A 15,209-nucleotide genomic window follows, 5' to 3' on the forward strand; every position below is an offset into this window, starting at 1 on the left:
TCCACCACTTGGCACAGGCCTACATCTCCTGATGTGCTGGATGTTCCAATTTCCACATAGTGATTACTAGCACTTCGATTAAACATCCACATAATGGCAGTAGGATTAACATCAGACACAGACTCACATGCACAGGCTCATTTGTGGTGTATGTTTTGATCTGTCTGTACACACTCTAATATGTTGGGATGATGACCAGGCCCTTCCGGGACAGAATGGTTAACCATCATTATTCGATCCGTACAGCGTTATCTACAGGCATGTCTATAAACCAGTGGCCAAACACTATCCTGCAATGGGCCACCAAGTGGCCACACTACGGTGCATATTGGTGGATAATGTACACAAACCAGTTAGGGGTGGGAACCGGACATCGCTACTTCCTCATCTGGAATCATGTTGGATAAATAGGCTGAGTATCATCTTGCCTAGGGGACTTAATGAAAACAATCCACTTACAGTAACTGCTTCCTCTTATCCTGAGTGCTGTCTGCGGACATGGGGGAACTTTTGATACTGAGTCACTGACCCTCTTGAGCCACTTGCCATGAGCCCATGGGAGCACTGAGACATCTAGGTGGTTATTGTACCATTGATAGGGAACTTTTGTGCCATTTTTTGCCTAATGAGGACTATATTTGTACATATGTATAGCTGTTATGATTATTATTTTTCTATATTTTTTGTATTTTATTTTATGTATTGTTGTTATTATTATATATTTTTGGTTATATGTATAGCATGTAAAATCAATATAATTTATAATTATATATGGATGCTGGCCAGTAAGTGGACTTACCTTTAGATGGTCGTTTGCATATTAGATTTTTCCAGAGGTGATTTATTATGATATATAGGGTTTTTGTGTGTTGCGCAATTAGCAGCAGCTGGCATGGGGGTAGTCACTCCCCAATATAAAGCTACGGGAATAAAAGTATGTATTGTGCCAGTGCTGGCTGAAATGAATTTGCAAGATGGTTATAAAATTAAATATAAATTTTAATAACTACACATGACAAAAAAAAAAAAACATTTATCTAAAAAGTGCCACAGTGTGCATATAAATAATAATCTAGAATATTGCAATTTTTAGACTGACTGATGTCTTAGTCAGACATGAGGAAAGCACATTCAAGTTCCCACTGGATGTATTGAATATTACCAATCCACACTGTGGGGGTTATTCTAGTTCACTCTTTCTGACAAAATCCTTCTTAGATGGACAAAACCATGTGCACTGCAGGGGGGCAGATGTAAAATGTGCAGAGAGAATTAGATTTGGCTGAGTTATTTTGTTTCTGTGCAGGGTAAATACTGGCTGCTTTATTTTTACACTGCAATATAGATCTCACTTTGAAGTAAAACCCCGCCCAAATCTAATTCTCTCTGCACGTTACATCTGCCCCACCTGCAGTGCACATGGTTTTGTCCATCTAAGAAGGATAGTGTCAGAAAGAGTGAACTAGAATAAGGCCCTGTGTTGGAGTAGATGCTGGATGTGAAGAGCATTAGAGGATAGAGATGTAAAATCTTACGTTTTTTAGAAGCAATGTCTCCCTTGTATCCTCATGAGTGTCTTTCAGACAGTAGCCAGGAATCTCTGGGTTCTCATACCGTGGTACAGTGGCGTAGCTACAGGGGTCGCAGCGGTCGCAACTGCGACCGGGCCCCTGAGCCAGGGGGGCCCAACCCCCGCCACTGTCCGGCCGTCCTGGAAGAGGGTATCCAAATGTACCGTTTTTTTGCAGTGTCCCTGAAAAAGGATTCCTCCTCCAGACTGTACCGCTCGGCTCAGCAGCCTGTGCGGTGCCCGGCTCTCCCCTTCTGAGGTTCCGTTCCCAAGAGTGCTTTGCGGCGCCGGCGGGCATTGCATGACGTCATGACGTCGCGTGCCACCAGCGCCGCACCCTGCGCACAGTCAGTGCACTCGTCAGGGGACGGATGAGAGAGTAACTGTCTGCCCAGCCTCACTGCGATCATGTGAGGCCAGATAGTGTGAGGTGGCCGGCCAGGGCGCGCATGAGGGGGGATCTCTCCAGGAGGGACCGGTTCCGGAGCCAGCCGCTGCCTGCAAAGCAACGTTTGAGAGAGGAGTCTCATCTGCAGCAAGACGCTGTAAGTCACACAGTATTAAACGTCTAATGTATCCAGCCTGGCCATGTTCCACCTTTCTGCAGTGTCTGACAGTGACCTGGTGGCTTAGTTTTTATAAGTGGGCTGCTGGCATATTAAATCAGTTTATTATATTTAATATACTTAAAAAAAAAAAAGTATATTAAATATATGCTGATTTAATATGCCAGCAGCCCACTAAGCCACCGTCTAACAAAGTCACAGTGACATGCAAGCTTAGTAGTGGGCTGCTGGCATATTAAATAAGTATATTTGATATACTTATTTAATATGTAGTAGTACTAATATATATATATATATATATATATATATATATATATATATATATATATATATATATATATATATATATATACACACAACTAGAAAATGTACACATTGTAGTAACCCAGAGCAACAGACCGAGATTTTAATTTTGTTGTATGTAGGGGGGCCCCAAGCTGACCTTTCGCACCAGGGCCCATGAACCCTTAGCTACGCCCCTGCCGTGGTAACTGTATGCTGGATTAGGAACAGATGCCATGTCCCAAAAGAAGTGTCCAGTCGGAGTTAGGGCTTATTCACAGCGATAAATCGGTGGATGTAATGAAGATTTATTATGGTATACCATATGGGGTATGGATCATAGTATAGACAGCAACTAGGTCGACAAGCATTAGATCAACACCACTAGGTCGACATGCATAAAGGTTGACACAGTCAACATGGACACTAAAAAAGTGCACCGCGCCCACACGCATGGCTCACTACACTTGCCATGCTTCGGGCACGGAGCCTCGCTATGCTCGGCAAACTATTGTATTTTCCCTGCCATCTAGTGGATGGTAGGGCATGAAATAACACCTGTATACAGAAGAATAAAAGTCGATGTTCTTGTGCGCTAAAGCAGCCTATGGAGAGTTCAAACTAAAAATGGTGACCCAAACACCATCAAATACGCAGAAAGACAACAATAGGCAGATTGTCCTCTCCACTGGCGCTCTGGCAGGATGGTACCTCCCTTAAATTTGAGGTACGGTCCTCTTCTCCCAAAAAGTGATAGCAAGGTGTATTAATAAATACCATACATCCCTCAAGGTACAGTGACGCTCCTCTTCTCCGCCTCTGTAAATAGCAATCTGTGTCACCAAGATTTTGGTCCCTTCTGATAGATGGGTGGTCAATTAAGCTCTCCCCAAAAAGGAATACAGAAAATGGCAAAAATAGTATAATACTTTCCATGAAATAACACCTGTTGGCACATGTCGGCTCAAAAAAAAAACACCCCATGTCGACCTTTTGACTGTCAACCTAATGCCCTGTCGACCTAACCCATGTAGACCTTCATGCATGTTGACCTAGTGGTGTCGATCTAATGCTTGTCGACCTTATGCTTGTCAACCTAGTCACCGTATACCACCATACGACCTATTGGGTATTAAACAGGTCCACATTAGAAGTATGTTTATTTAAAAGTGGTGCAATAAGAAGCCTCTATGAGTATGTGACATACATTTGGGCTGGTATATGCTAGGAGAAAGGTATGTGTTGAACGTGTACATTATTTTTATACTTTTAAGCCACCATAATTTGATTTACACAGCTACAGATGGAGCGCCTCTCATTCAAGTCACAGCATACCAGGTCAATTTCATAGCCAACTGTAGTAACAGGCAGCAGCATACAGGTTCCTACCATAGCTCACACCTCGGCCTAATTGCTTGGGCAGCTAATCCACCATCAAGAGCATTTACTTTCTGCCCTGGAAACACTTATTTCAGGAGAGCACAGGTGCTGCTGATTACACAACCCTGCGGCTACTACTGTACTTCCAGACCAGCTAATTTGGTGGTATTTTTACAGCATGTCTTTAATATTTAATTACCAGCTATTAGACCAGCTATGTAAACAGCAACAACAAAAAAAAACTACAACAGAGAACTATACATAAAATAAACACATAAAGCGATAATGTATTTCAATAATTTTTAAAGATATCAGTGATCAGCGAGGAATGAAGCACAGCTGGTAATATCGCGGGAAATTCCCAAATCCACTCTGTAGTGGTGTTAAGTCTATTTCTTCTATGTCCACTGGGGATCTGAGGTTGAAGTTCTGTAAAATGGTGGTAAAAATGAGGAATAGTTCTGTTTTTGCCAGTCCTTCTCCGAGACACACCCTTTTCCCTAAGGGATAAAATATAATATATTTTTTTAAGGATAAAGCAGCTAATTGTCTACAATCTCAGTTATCAGCAATGGTAACATTAACATTATGGACAAGATGTAATAGGGTCTGATCTGATCCCTGATTGGCTGTAGGCATCTCCATGAAGATGCTTTCAGCCAGTCAGGGCTGAGCTGGGTCCCCAGCATGAAGGGTAGTGGAATTCCATGTGACGTCAGTCACAGGCTCTACCATCTAAATGGGAGAGAGGAAGGATATGTAATAAAGTTTTACTATTCTGTGTGTGTGTCTTTATTTTAACATTGTTTTTACAGGTGAACTATAAGTGTAAGGGGCCCATTAATGCCCCACATGCGGGGCAGGCCTTCTGTAAAAAGTAATGTTTTTAATCTAATTTTTAAACTCATTTTATCAGCCCAGCATCCACTGCCCAAGGATGCCGGGGACAGCCCCGGGCTTCAGTCCTGGACAGGTGAAGCCTGGGGGGACCCCTTGATTGGGGGGTTCCCACTCTCCCAGATACCCCTTCCAGGGCTGACCAGCCATGGTTATCATGTTTCAGCCAGGGGACCACATGTAAAAAGTGCCCCCGGTTGTGGCATGAGGCTGGCTGTTGGAGGCCGGTGCTGGTTCCAAAATATGGGGAACCCCCAGTTTTTTGTCCTCTGTATTTTTGGCACCAAGACCAGTCCAAGAGCCTGGTACCGGTTTCTTAAATAAAGGGAACCCCAGGACCCCCCCTGTATTTGGGGAACCAGAACCAGGACTGGCTCAATGACCCTAGGGCCGGCTATGTTTGGGGGTGGGGGGCCCCATGTAATTTTTTTTAAATGTTAACTTTAGAACACTTTAGAACCATGCACAGATCACACTGACCGGTAATGAGCTTTCTTATTTTATACCCCGTGGATGCCTATTACAGATCGAAGAGGACACAAGCTATGCCGGAGACCACAGTAAGTATAATTTTATTCCACAGGTACCGCTAGGATACTACTGGAGAAGTAATACAGCTATTGATTGACTGCTCTTGATATTTGTTTAATAGTATATTTGTATCTCTTATGCATATTGATAGCAGTCGGGGCATTTTGAGAACATTGGTGAATGGTTACTGGTTTTGCAATATGTATTTATATACTATGTATTTATCTTGTTTTGCGTTTAGATTGCTTTACAATGTTCTTATTATTTTTGTATATACATTTATATAAGTATTTATATGATCGTGTTTTATCTTTATTTGTATTATTGAATGTTTTGGTGGCTGGTTGCTAGGTGACGTCTTTATCCGTCCCGACGCTCCGAGCGTCTCTCCACCTCCTCGATTTGTGGCGGCCAGCGTGTCTCTGTTCACTTGGTAGTTTGCTTATTTAAGGTGAGTGTGTTTTTGTATATTTCATATATTGAAGACGGTATAATTAAATACCGAAAATGATGAAGTACATATGAATACTTGTCGTTATTGAACCAGCAACGTGAGTGCCACTGTTAAAGTGATTTTGTATTGGACTATCCGGGTTGTTAATCGGAACACTTTATGGGGGCACCCATTCAAGTTTACCGCGTTTTGTGAGTGCTGGATGCTATACATACATACATACATGCATACATACATATATATATATATATATATATATATATATATATATATATATATATACACACACAATGTTCCCAGGTAGGTAGAACTTCCAAATAGCATGTTTATTACCTCAAGATAATAAACATGCTATTTGGACCTAAGCTGCAGTGACATGCTCGTTTCTGGGGAAGTTCTACCTACCTGGGAACATTGTCCATATGTTATTTAAGCTAAGGCACGCAGCAAAGCTGACCAGTCGTGGTGAGTGCCAACCCGACCCCTTTGTGTATACAGGTTGAGTATCCCTTATCCAAAATGCTCGGGACCAGGAGAATTTTGGATAACGGATTATTCCGTATTTCGGAATATTTTAATATTTCAATGATGTATTTTGAAGTATCTTGCATTTATGCTGTATAAACACATAATATACACACAAATATATTTTATTACCACATAAAATACACACAAATATATTTTAATTGTTCAAAAAACAAGGTTTCAAAACGTGAAACAAAATGTGTGTACTATCTCAGATATTGAATTTGAATGCCAAGCAATCATTGTCTTGCACATATATAGTGCCAGTTACATATCATGTCCCCAGTGATGCTGTTACAAATGTCCCCAGTAAGTTTTTAGCAAAAAAAAAATTTTTTTTTCACTTTCTGGAATGTCCGTATTTCGGAATAATTCGGATAACGGATATTCGGATACGGGATACTCGACCTGTATATATATATATATATATATATATATATATATATATATATATATATATATATATATCACACCCTGATGAAAAATGTGATAATACATTTGAAACCTCGGTTTATCAGAATTGGCTATTGAGTCGTTTGTTTTGGAGTGCCACCCACCTGCTTGCTGTTATATATATATATATATATATATATATATATATATATATATATATATATATATGGTACTTGTTTCCTATCTGGGCGCCCACTAAGTAAATTGAGCACCATGCTATTCTCCGTAGTGAAATCTGATCGCATCGCATCGTACACATACACGATATTGAACGATGCGATGCGATGCGATGCGATCCGATTCGATTTCCCATAGGAAACAATGTTAAATGGCTCAATTTAGCCAAATTATCATAGGAACAATAGTAAATGGGCCAAAAACACCCCTGAACATTGAAATGTCCCCCCAAAAGTAGTTGACGCCACCCCACCATCAACGTGAACCCGAAGCGTGGCGAGCGCAGCGAGCCCGCGAGGGTCGGCGGTACGCGTCCTCCGACCTTTTCATGCCCTACTATCCACTAGGGCGTGGAGTGAGAATAGAATAGTGTGGCGAGCGCAGCGAGCCACCGAGCCCGAAGCGTGGCGAGCGCAGCGAGCCCCGCGAGGGGACGCGGATACCTTCACAGGTAAACGCGTCCCTTTGCGGGCTTCCCAGGTGTCCGCGTCGCCATGGACACCTGGGAAGCCCGCGAGGGGACGCGTATAACTGTGAAGGTATCCGCGTCCCCTCGCGGGGCTCGCTGCGCTCGCCACGCTTCGGGCTCGGTGGCTCGCTGCGCTCGCCACACTATTCTATTCTCACTCCACGCCCTAGTGGATAGTAGGGCATGAAAAGGTCGGAGGACGCGTACCGCCGCCCCTCGCGGGCTCGCTGCGCTCGCCACGCTTCGGGTTCACGTTGATGGCGGGGTGGCGTCAACTACTTTTGGGGGGACATTTCAATGTTCAGGGGTGTTTTTGGCCCATTTACTATTGTTCCTATGATAATTTGGCTAAATTGAGCCATTTAACATTGTTTCCTATGGGAAATCGGATCGCATCGCATCGCATCGTTCAATATCGTGTATGTGTACGATGCGATGCGATCCGATTTCAGTACGGTGCCATACGTAGAAAACCTGGGCGCCCAGATAGGAAACAAGTACCATATATATTTATTATATATATTGCTATTTTTCCGCTGGAACACCGTTACTGAAGTTCCATTGAAAAATGACCTCATCAGGAATGGTGTTCCTGGACTTCTAACCAGCGGCGGTACAACTTCCACAGACTCCGCGGTGGCTGAGTGAATTGAGTTCCGGCGACTTGTTTGCCCAGGTCAGCCCCTGCCTCCGAGTCCATAGACGCACGTCACGTCACTGTGCAGTGCGTATACATAGTGTAACACACTGGTAACTTCCGCCCGTGGCCTGCCTGGGACACGCGCACTCCCACATCACAGTGTGTGGCATACAGTATGTATAATGGATATCACGGTGTGTGGCATATGTATAATGGGCACCTCAGTGTGTGGCATATGTATAATGCGTATCATGGTGTGTGGCATATTTATAATGGACATCACGATGTGTGACACATGTATAATGTGCATCACGGTGTGTGACATATGTATAATGTGCATCACGGTGTGTGACATACAAGGGCGTAACTACCATAGGTGCAGGGGGTGCAACTGCTATGGGGCCCAGAGCTGAAGAGGTTCCAATTTGCCTGTCAAAGTATCATGTGCTGTATACATTTTTTAGCATTAGGTGATAAATAGGGGCCCTTGAAAACTTTTGCTATGGGGCCCACATGTATCTAGTTACGCCACTGGTGACATATTTACAATGGGCATCACAGTGTGTGGTATATGTAGAATGTGCATCACGGTGTGTGGCATTTGTGTAATGGAGCATTTGGTGGTGCTCCAAAAAATGTCACTCCGGGTGCTAGTAGGCCTCACTCTGTTTGAAGCTCCACCCCCGCAAAAGCTCCACCTACATATCTGCCTATTGTGCTGTGTGGGGCATGGCCAGCTCTCTATGAGCTGCTGCCCATGACCCATTTTCCCTCTGTCTCTGTAAAGAGATGCTGTGCACAGCGAGTGACAGGGGGACTCCCTACAATATATATATACTAGGTGATTAATCGCGCCCTACGGGCGCTCTTCACACCGTCGTAAGGGGCTGCGCCCCCTTAATTTGTGAACGTTTGTATATGAGAAATATGGTTAGAATTGTATGAAAGATGCCCTGTATTGCAACTTAGGTGTCCGCGAATCGCGGGAGGGGGGGTCACGGAGGGTGCCGCAAATTGCAGGAGGGGGGGTTGCGGGGGGTGCCGCGAATTGCAGGAGGGGGGGTTGTGGGGGGGTGGATGTTGCGAATCGCGGGAGGGGAGGGATTGCAGAGAATCGCGGGAGGGGGGTCGCGGGGTGGGTTGCCGCAAATCGCGGGAGGGGGGTTACGGGGGCGGGGGTTGCGGCGAATCATGGTAGGGGGGGTCGCGGGGGGTGTGCCGTGAATCACGGGAGGGGGGGTCACGGGGTGGGGTGCCGAGAATCGCGGGGGGGGTGTGTGTGTGCCGTGAATCGCGGGAGTGGGGGTTGCGGGGGGGGGGTGGGGGGTGTGACGCAAATCGCCACAAGAAAAAATCAACACAGAAAGGTCAACACATGTAAATGTTGACATAAGTGTGGCACTTCATTGGTGTCCATGTCGACACATGAGAATGAATATGAAAACATTCAAAAAATGAAAAAAAAAACTTCAAAAACTCATGTCAACCTTTTTCATTGTCGACCATAGCCGTGTCAGTGTTTTCCATGTGCAATTTAATTCTGGAGCTGCCGCGAATCGCGGGGGGGGGGTGCCGCGAATTGCGGGAGGGGGGGTCACGGGGGTGGGTGCCGCAAATCGCGGGAGGGGGGGTTACGGGGCGGGGGTTGCGGCGAATCATGGGAGGGGGGGTCGCGGGGGTGTGCCGTGAATCACGGGAGGGGGGGTCACGGGGTGGGGTGCCGAGAATCGCGGGGGAGGTGTGTGTGTGTGTGCCGTGAATCGCGGGAGTGGGGGTTGTGGGGGGGGGTGGGGGGTGTGTGACGCAAATCGCCACAAGAAAAAATCAACACAGAAAGGTCAACACATGTAAATGTTGACATAAGTGTGGCACTTCATTGGTGTCCATGTCGACACATGAGAATGAATATGAAAATATTCAAAAAATGAAAAAAAAAAACTTCAAAAACTCATGTCAACCTTTTTCATTGTCGACCATAGCCATGTCAGTGTTTTCCATGTGCAATTTAATTCTGGAGCTGCCGCGAATCACGGGGGGTGCCGCGAATTGCGGGAGGGGGGGGGGTCGCGTGGTTGGGTGCCGCGAATCGCGGGAGAGCGGGGTTCACAGGGGTTCCGGTGGGGGGTTGCCGCGAATTGCGGGTAGTGGGGTGTCACGGGGGGTGCCGCGAATCGCGGGAGTTGCGGGGGTGTGTGACGCGAATCGCCACAAGAAAAAATCAACACAGAAAGGTCAACACATGTAAATGTTGACATAAGTGTGCCACTTCATTGGTGTCCATGTCGACACATGACAATGAATATGAAAACATTCAAAAAATGAAATAAATCTTCAAAAACTCATGTCAACCTTTTTCATTGTCGACCATAGCCGTGCCAGTGTTTTGCATGTGCCATTTAATCCTGGGGCTGCCGCGAATCGCGGGGGGGGTTGCGGGGGGTGGGTGCCGCGAATCGCGGGAGAGCGGGGTTCATGGGGGTTCCGGTGGGGGGTTGCCGCGAATTGCGGGAGGGGGGGGGTCGCGGGGGGGGTGCCGGGGTGCCGCGAATCGCCGGAGGGGGGATGCGGGGGGTGTGACGCGAATCGCCACAAGAAAAAAATCAACACAGAAAGGTCAACACATGTAAATGTTGACATAAGTGTGGCACTTCATTGGTGTCCATGTCGACACATGAGAATGAATATGAAAATATTCAAAAAATGACAAAAAAACTTCAAAAACTCATGTCAACCTTTTTCATTGTCGACCATAGCCATGTCAGTGTTTTCCATGTGCAATTTAATTCTGGAGCTGCCGCGAATCACGGGGGGGTGCCGCGAATTGCGGGAGGGGGGGTCGCGGGGGTGGGTGCCGCGAATCGCGGGAGGGCGGGGTTCACAGGGGTTCCGGTGGGGGGTTGCCGCGAATTGCGGGAGGTGGGGGGTCACGGGGGGTGCCGCGAATCGCGGGAGCGGAGGTTGCGGGGGTGTGTGACGCGAATCGCCACAAGAAAAAATCAACACAGAAAGGTCAACACATGTAAATGTTGACATAAGTGCGCCACTTCATTGGTGTCCATGTCGACACATGACAATGAATATGAAAAAATAAAAAAAATTGAAAATAAATCTTCAAAAACTCATGTCAACCTTTTTCATTGTCGACCATAGCCATGTCAGTGTTTTGCATGTGCCATTTAATCCTGGGGCGGCTGCGAATTGCGGGGGGGGGGGGTGCCGCGAATAACGGGAGGGGGGTCGCAGGGGGGGTGCCGCCAATCGTGCAAGGGGGGGTCGTGGGGGGGTTCTTTTTGCCGCGAATCGCGGGAGGGAGGTCGCGGGGGGGGGGTGTTTTTCCGCGATTCGGGGGGGGGGTCACGGGGGAGGGTGCCGCGAATCGCGGGAGTTGCGGGGGTGTGTGACGCGAATCGCCACAAGAAAAAATCAACACAGAAAGGTCAACACATGTAAATGTTGACATAAGTGTGCCACTTCATTGGTGTCCATGTCGACACATGACAATGAATATGAAAACATTCAAAAAATGAAATAAATCTTCAAAAACTCATGTCAACCTTTTTCATTGTCGACCATAGCCGTGCCAGTGTTTTGCATGTGCCATTTAATCCTGGGGCTGCCGCGAATCGCGGGGGGGGTTGCGGGGGGTGGGTGCCGCGAATCGCGGGAGAGCGGGGTTCATGGGGGTTCCGGTGGGGGGTTGCCGCGAATTGCGGGAGGGGGGGGGTCGCGGGGGGGGTGCCGGGGTGCCGCGAATCGCCGGAGGGGGGGATGCGGGGGGTGTGACGCGAATCGCCACAAGAAAAAAATCAACACAGAAAGGTCAACACATGTAAATGTTGACATAAGTGTGGCACTTCATTGGTGTCCATGTCGACACATGAGAATGAATATGAAAATATTCAAAAAATGACAAAAAAACTTCAAAAACTCATGTCAACCTTTTTCATTGTCGACCATAGCCATGTCAGTGTTTTCCATGTGCAATTTAATTCTGGAGCTGCCGCGAATCACGGGGGGGTGCCGCGAATTGCGGGAGGGGGGGTCGCGGGGGTGGGTGCCGCGAATCGCGGGAGGGCGGGGTTCACAGGGGTTCCGGTGGGGGGTTGCCGCGAATTGCGGGAGGTGGGGGGTCACGGGGGGTGCCGCGAATCGCGGGAGTGGAGGTTGCGGGGGTGTGTGACGCGAATCGCCACAAGAAAAAATCAACACAGAAAGGTCAACACATGTAAATGTTGACATAAGTGTGCCACTTCATTGGTGTCCATGTCGACACATGACAATGAATATGAAAAAATAAAAAAAATTGAAAATAAATCTTCAAAAACTTATGTCAACCTTTTTCATTGTCGACCATAGCCATGTCAGTGTTTTGCATGTGCCATTTAATCCTGGGGCGGCTGCGAATTGCGGGGGGGGGGGGTGCCGCGAATAACGGGAGGGGGGTCGCAGGGGGGGTGCCGCCAATCGTGCAAGGGGGGGTCGTGGGGGGGTTCTTTTTGCCGCAAATCGCGGGAGGGAGGTCGCGGGGGGGGGTGTTTTTCCGCGATTCGGGGGGGGGGTCACGGGGGAGGGTTTGCCGCGATTCGCGGGAGGGGGGGGTCGCGGGGTGGTGGTTATGCCGCGAATTGCGGGAGGGGTCGTGGGGGGGTTCTTTTTGCAGCGAATCGCGGGAGGGGGGGTCGCGGGGTATTTTTGCTGCGAATCGCGGTAGGGGGGGTCGCGGGGGAGCGGGTGTTTTTGACGCGAATCGCGGGAGGGGAGGTTTTGCCGCAAATCGCGGGAGGGGGGCGCTCACCTGGTGGCTGTGGAGTAGCAGTGCTGGGCAACATGGGAAGGCAGTGGGTGTCTGGCACTGTCTGTGGGCTCACTGGGCTGGTTCTCTGTCATATACCTCCCAACATGACCCTCTCCAGGAGGGACACAATGCTCTGTTTCTAGACTTCCCCTTAATGTATGATTGCCATCACCTGTTTTAAACAGGTTAATTTCTCAGAAAGGTGTTCAGCACAGATGAAGGCAATCACACATTAAGAGGAAAGTCCAGGAACAGAGCGTTATAGACACAGACACCCACTTTGAGTGACAGATGTAGCCAAATATATAGGAGATATATATATATATATATATATACACACACACACATATATATATATATATATATATATATCTATAGATAGATAGATAGATAGATAGATACTGTATATTGCTAATAAATGTTTACATTAACATTCCAGTTGTTCTATTGGTAGCTTCAGTTGTGAGCTACTTACCTGAAGAGAAAGGCATAAATGCATCATTCCGATGGAAGTTTCCTTTATCATCCAAAAAATGCCCTGGATTAAACTGATCAGGGTATAGAAATTGTTTGGGGTCACGTAGAACAGAACTCAGCATTGTATAGACAGTGGTGTCCTAGGAATACAGTCAATGAGAAATGCATTAATCCACAAATTATCAATGAGGCAGGTGGGGAAGATGTAACATGTGCAAAGAGAGTTAGATTTGGGTGAGCTATTGGCCTTTATTCAGATCTGATCGCAGTACAAATTTGTTCTCAAAATGGGCAAAACCATGTGCACTGCAGGTGGGGCAGATGTAACATGTGCAGAAAGAGTTAAATTTGGGTGGGGGTGTGTTGAAATATAAATGAAACGTAAATATAATGCAGCCAGTATTTACCCTGCACAGAAACAAAATAACTCACATAAATCTAACTCTTTCTATACATGTTACATCTGCCCCACCTGCAGTGCACATGGTTTTGCCCATTTTGAGAACAAATTTGTAATGCAATCAGATCTGAATAAGGACCATTATGTTTCTATGTAGGGTAAATACTGGCTGCTTTGTTTTTACACTGCAATATAGATATAGATATCGTTTTGAAGCACACACCCCACCCAAATCTAATTCTCTCTCTGCACGTTACATCAGCCCCACCTACAGTGCACATGGTTTTGTCCATTAGCCAACCTGAATCACCCCCTTAAAAAAATACAATGCCTGTGAATTTAGGCAATGGTTGCATACCCTCCAACATGACCCTCTCCATTAGGTTCAAAATGCTCTGTTCCTCTACTTCCCTCTTAATTTATGATTGCTGTCACCTGTGTTGAACTAGTTCATTTATAAGAAAGGTGTGTCACCACAGATGATGGCAATCATATAAGTAAGAGTGAAGTCCTGGATTAAAGCATTTTGCACCTAATGGAATGGGTCATGTTGGAGGGTATGTGGTTGGTGATGCCAAAAGATCAGACTCCAACAGTTACTTTTGTAAAGCAGTGTATAAACTGAAGGCAGATACCAAAATACTGTTACAAAACTATGTTTTTAATTTCACATTTTCCATAAAACCCTCCAAAGATTTTCTATAATTTAATACACACCAGCCCTGATTCTGGTACAAAACTATTTCTGAGGGGGAAGGGGTTGGGGCAGATATTATAGGACCATATGCACTAAGCTTCAAAAGTGATCAAATGGAGAGTGATAAACAGCCAGCCAATCAGCACCTACCTGCCATGCCACAGACTGTGTTTGAAAAATGTCAGGCAGGAGCTGATTGGTTAGTTGTTTATCACTCGCCATTTTTTCACTTTTGAAGCTTAGTGCATGTGTCCATAAATGAATCAATGCAGCCTCCGGCACTCCTGCCACCCCCGATGGGGTTTGTGGCGGCACTCCTGATGAAGGGGAAACTCTCCACAAAACGTTGAAGTGTTTGCGGTCTCAATACACGTTTTGCTGTGCATATATATATATATATATATATATGTCGTAGGGAGTCCCCCTGTCACTCGCTGTGCACAGCATCTCTTTACAGAGACAGAGGGAAGATGGGTCACGGGCAGCAGCTCATAGAGCGCTGGCCATGCCCCACACAGCAATTTTTTAGGAGCGCATATTGTAGATCGCACGCAGGAGTCCCGACCCCACTGATTTTAAAAGTTGGGAGGTATGCATACATACTGTACTTACACACATAGCATACCTGCTCACTGCAGACACAAACACACACATAGCATACATACACACAGCATGTACACACACACACACACACACACACATATAGCAAAGATACACACAGCATGTACTCACACAGCAAAAATACAGACACACACATAGCATAGATGTACACAGTATGCACAAACACAGACATTGCATAGATGCACACATCATCTACACACAGACACACACATAGCATAGATGCACACAACATTTACACACAGCATTACCCTTCCTTCCCTCAGCCAGCAGCACCA

At 46.3% G+C, this 15,209-nt stretch overlaps 1 protein-coding gene across 7 annotated transcripts in view; it reads right to left on the bottom strand.

Annotated features, from left to right (window-relative positions):
- Positions 1-3,059: 3,059 nt before the first annotated feature.
- LOC146035954 (cytochrome P450 2C16-like) overlaps positions 3,060-15,209 on the bottom strand; it is a 44,322-nt gene continuing 32,172 nt past the window's right edge. For all 7 annotated transcript variants that reach the window (XM_083159680.1, XM_083159679.1, XM_083159677.1 and 4 more), the window contains 2 exons: positions 13,215-13,356; positions 3,060-4,298 (listed from right to left, as the gene is read on the bottom strand). In XM_083159680.1, the coding sequence (XP_083015806.1) occupies positions 4,117-4,298; positions 13,215-13,356 (324 nt within the window). In that variant the 3' untranslated portion in view covers positions 3,060-4,116. The remainder of the gene's footprint in view (positions 4,299-13,214; positions 13,357-15,209) is intronic.

The sequence above is a fragment of the Crinia signifera genome, chromosome 9 (genome assembly GCF_055691185.1).
Source record: "Crinia signifera chromosome 9, ASM5569118v1, whole genome shotgun sequence".
Lineage (NCBI taxonomy): Eukaryota > Metazoa > Chordata > Amphibia > Anura > Myobatrachidae > Crinia > Crinia signifera.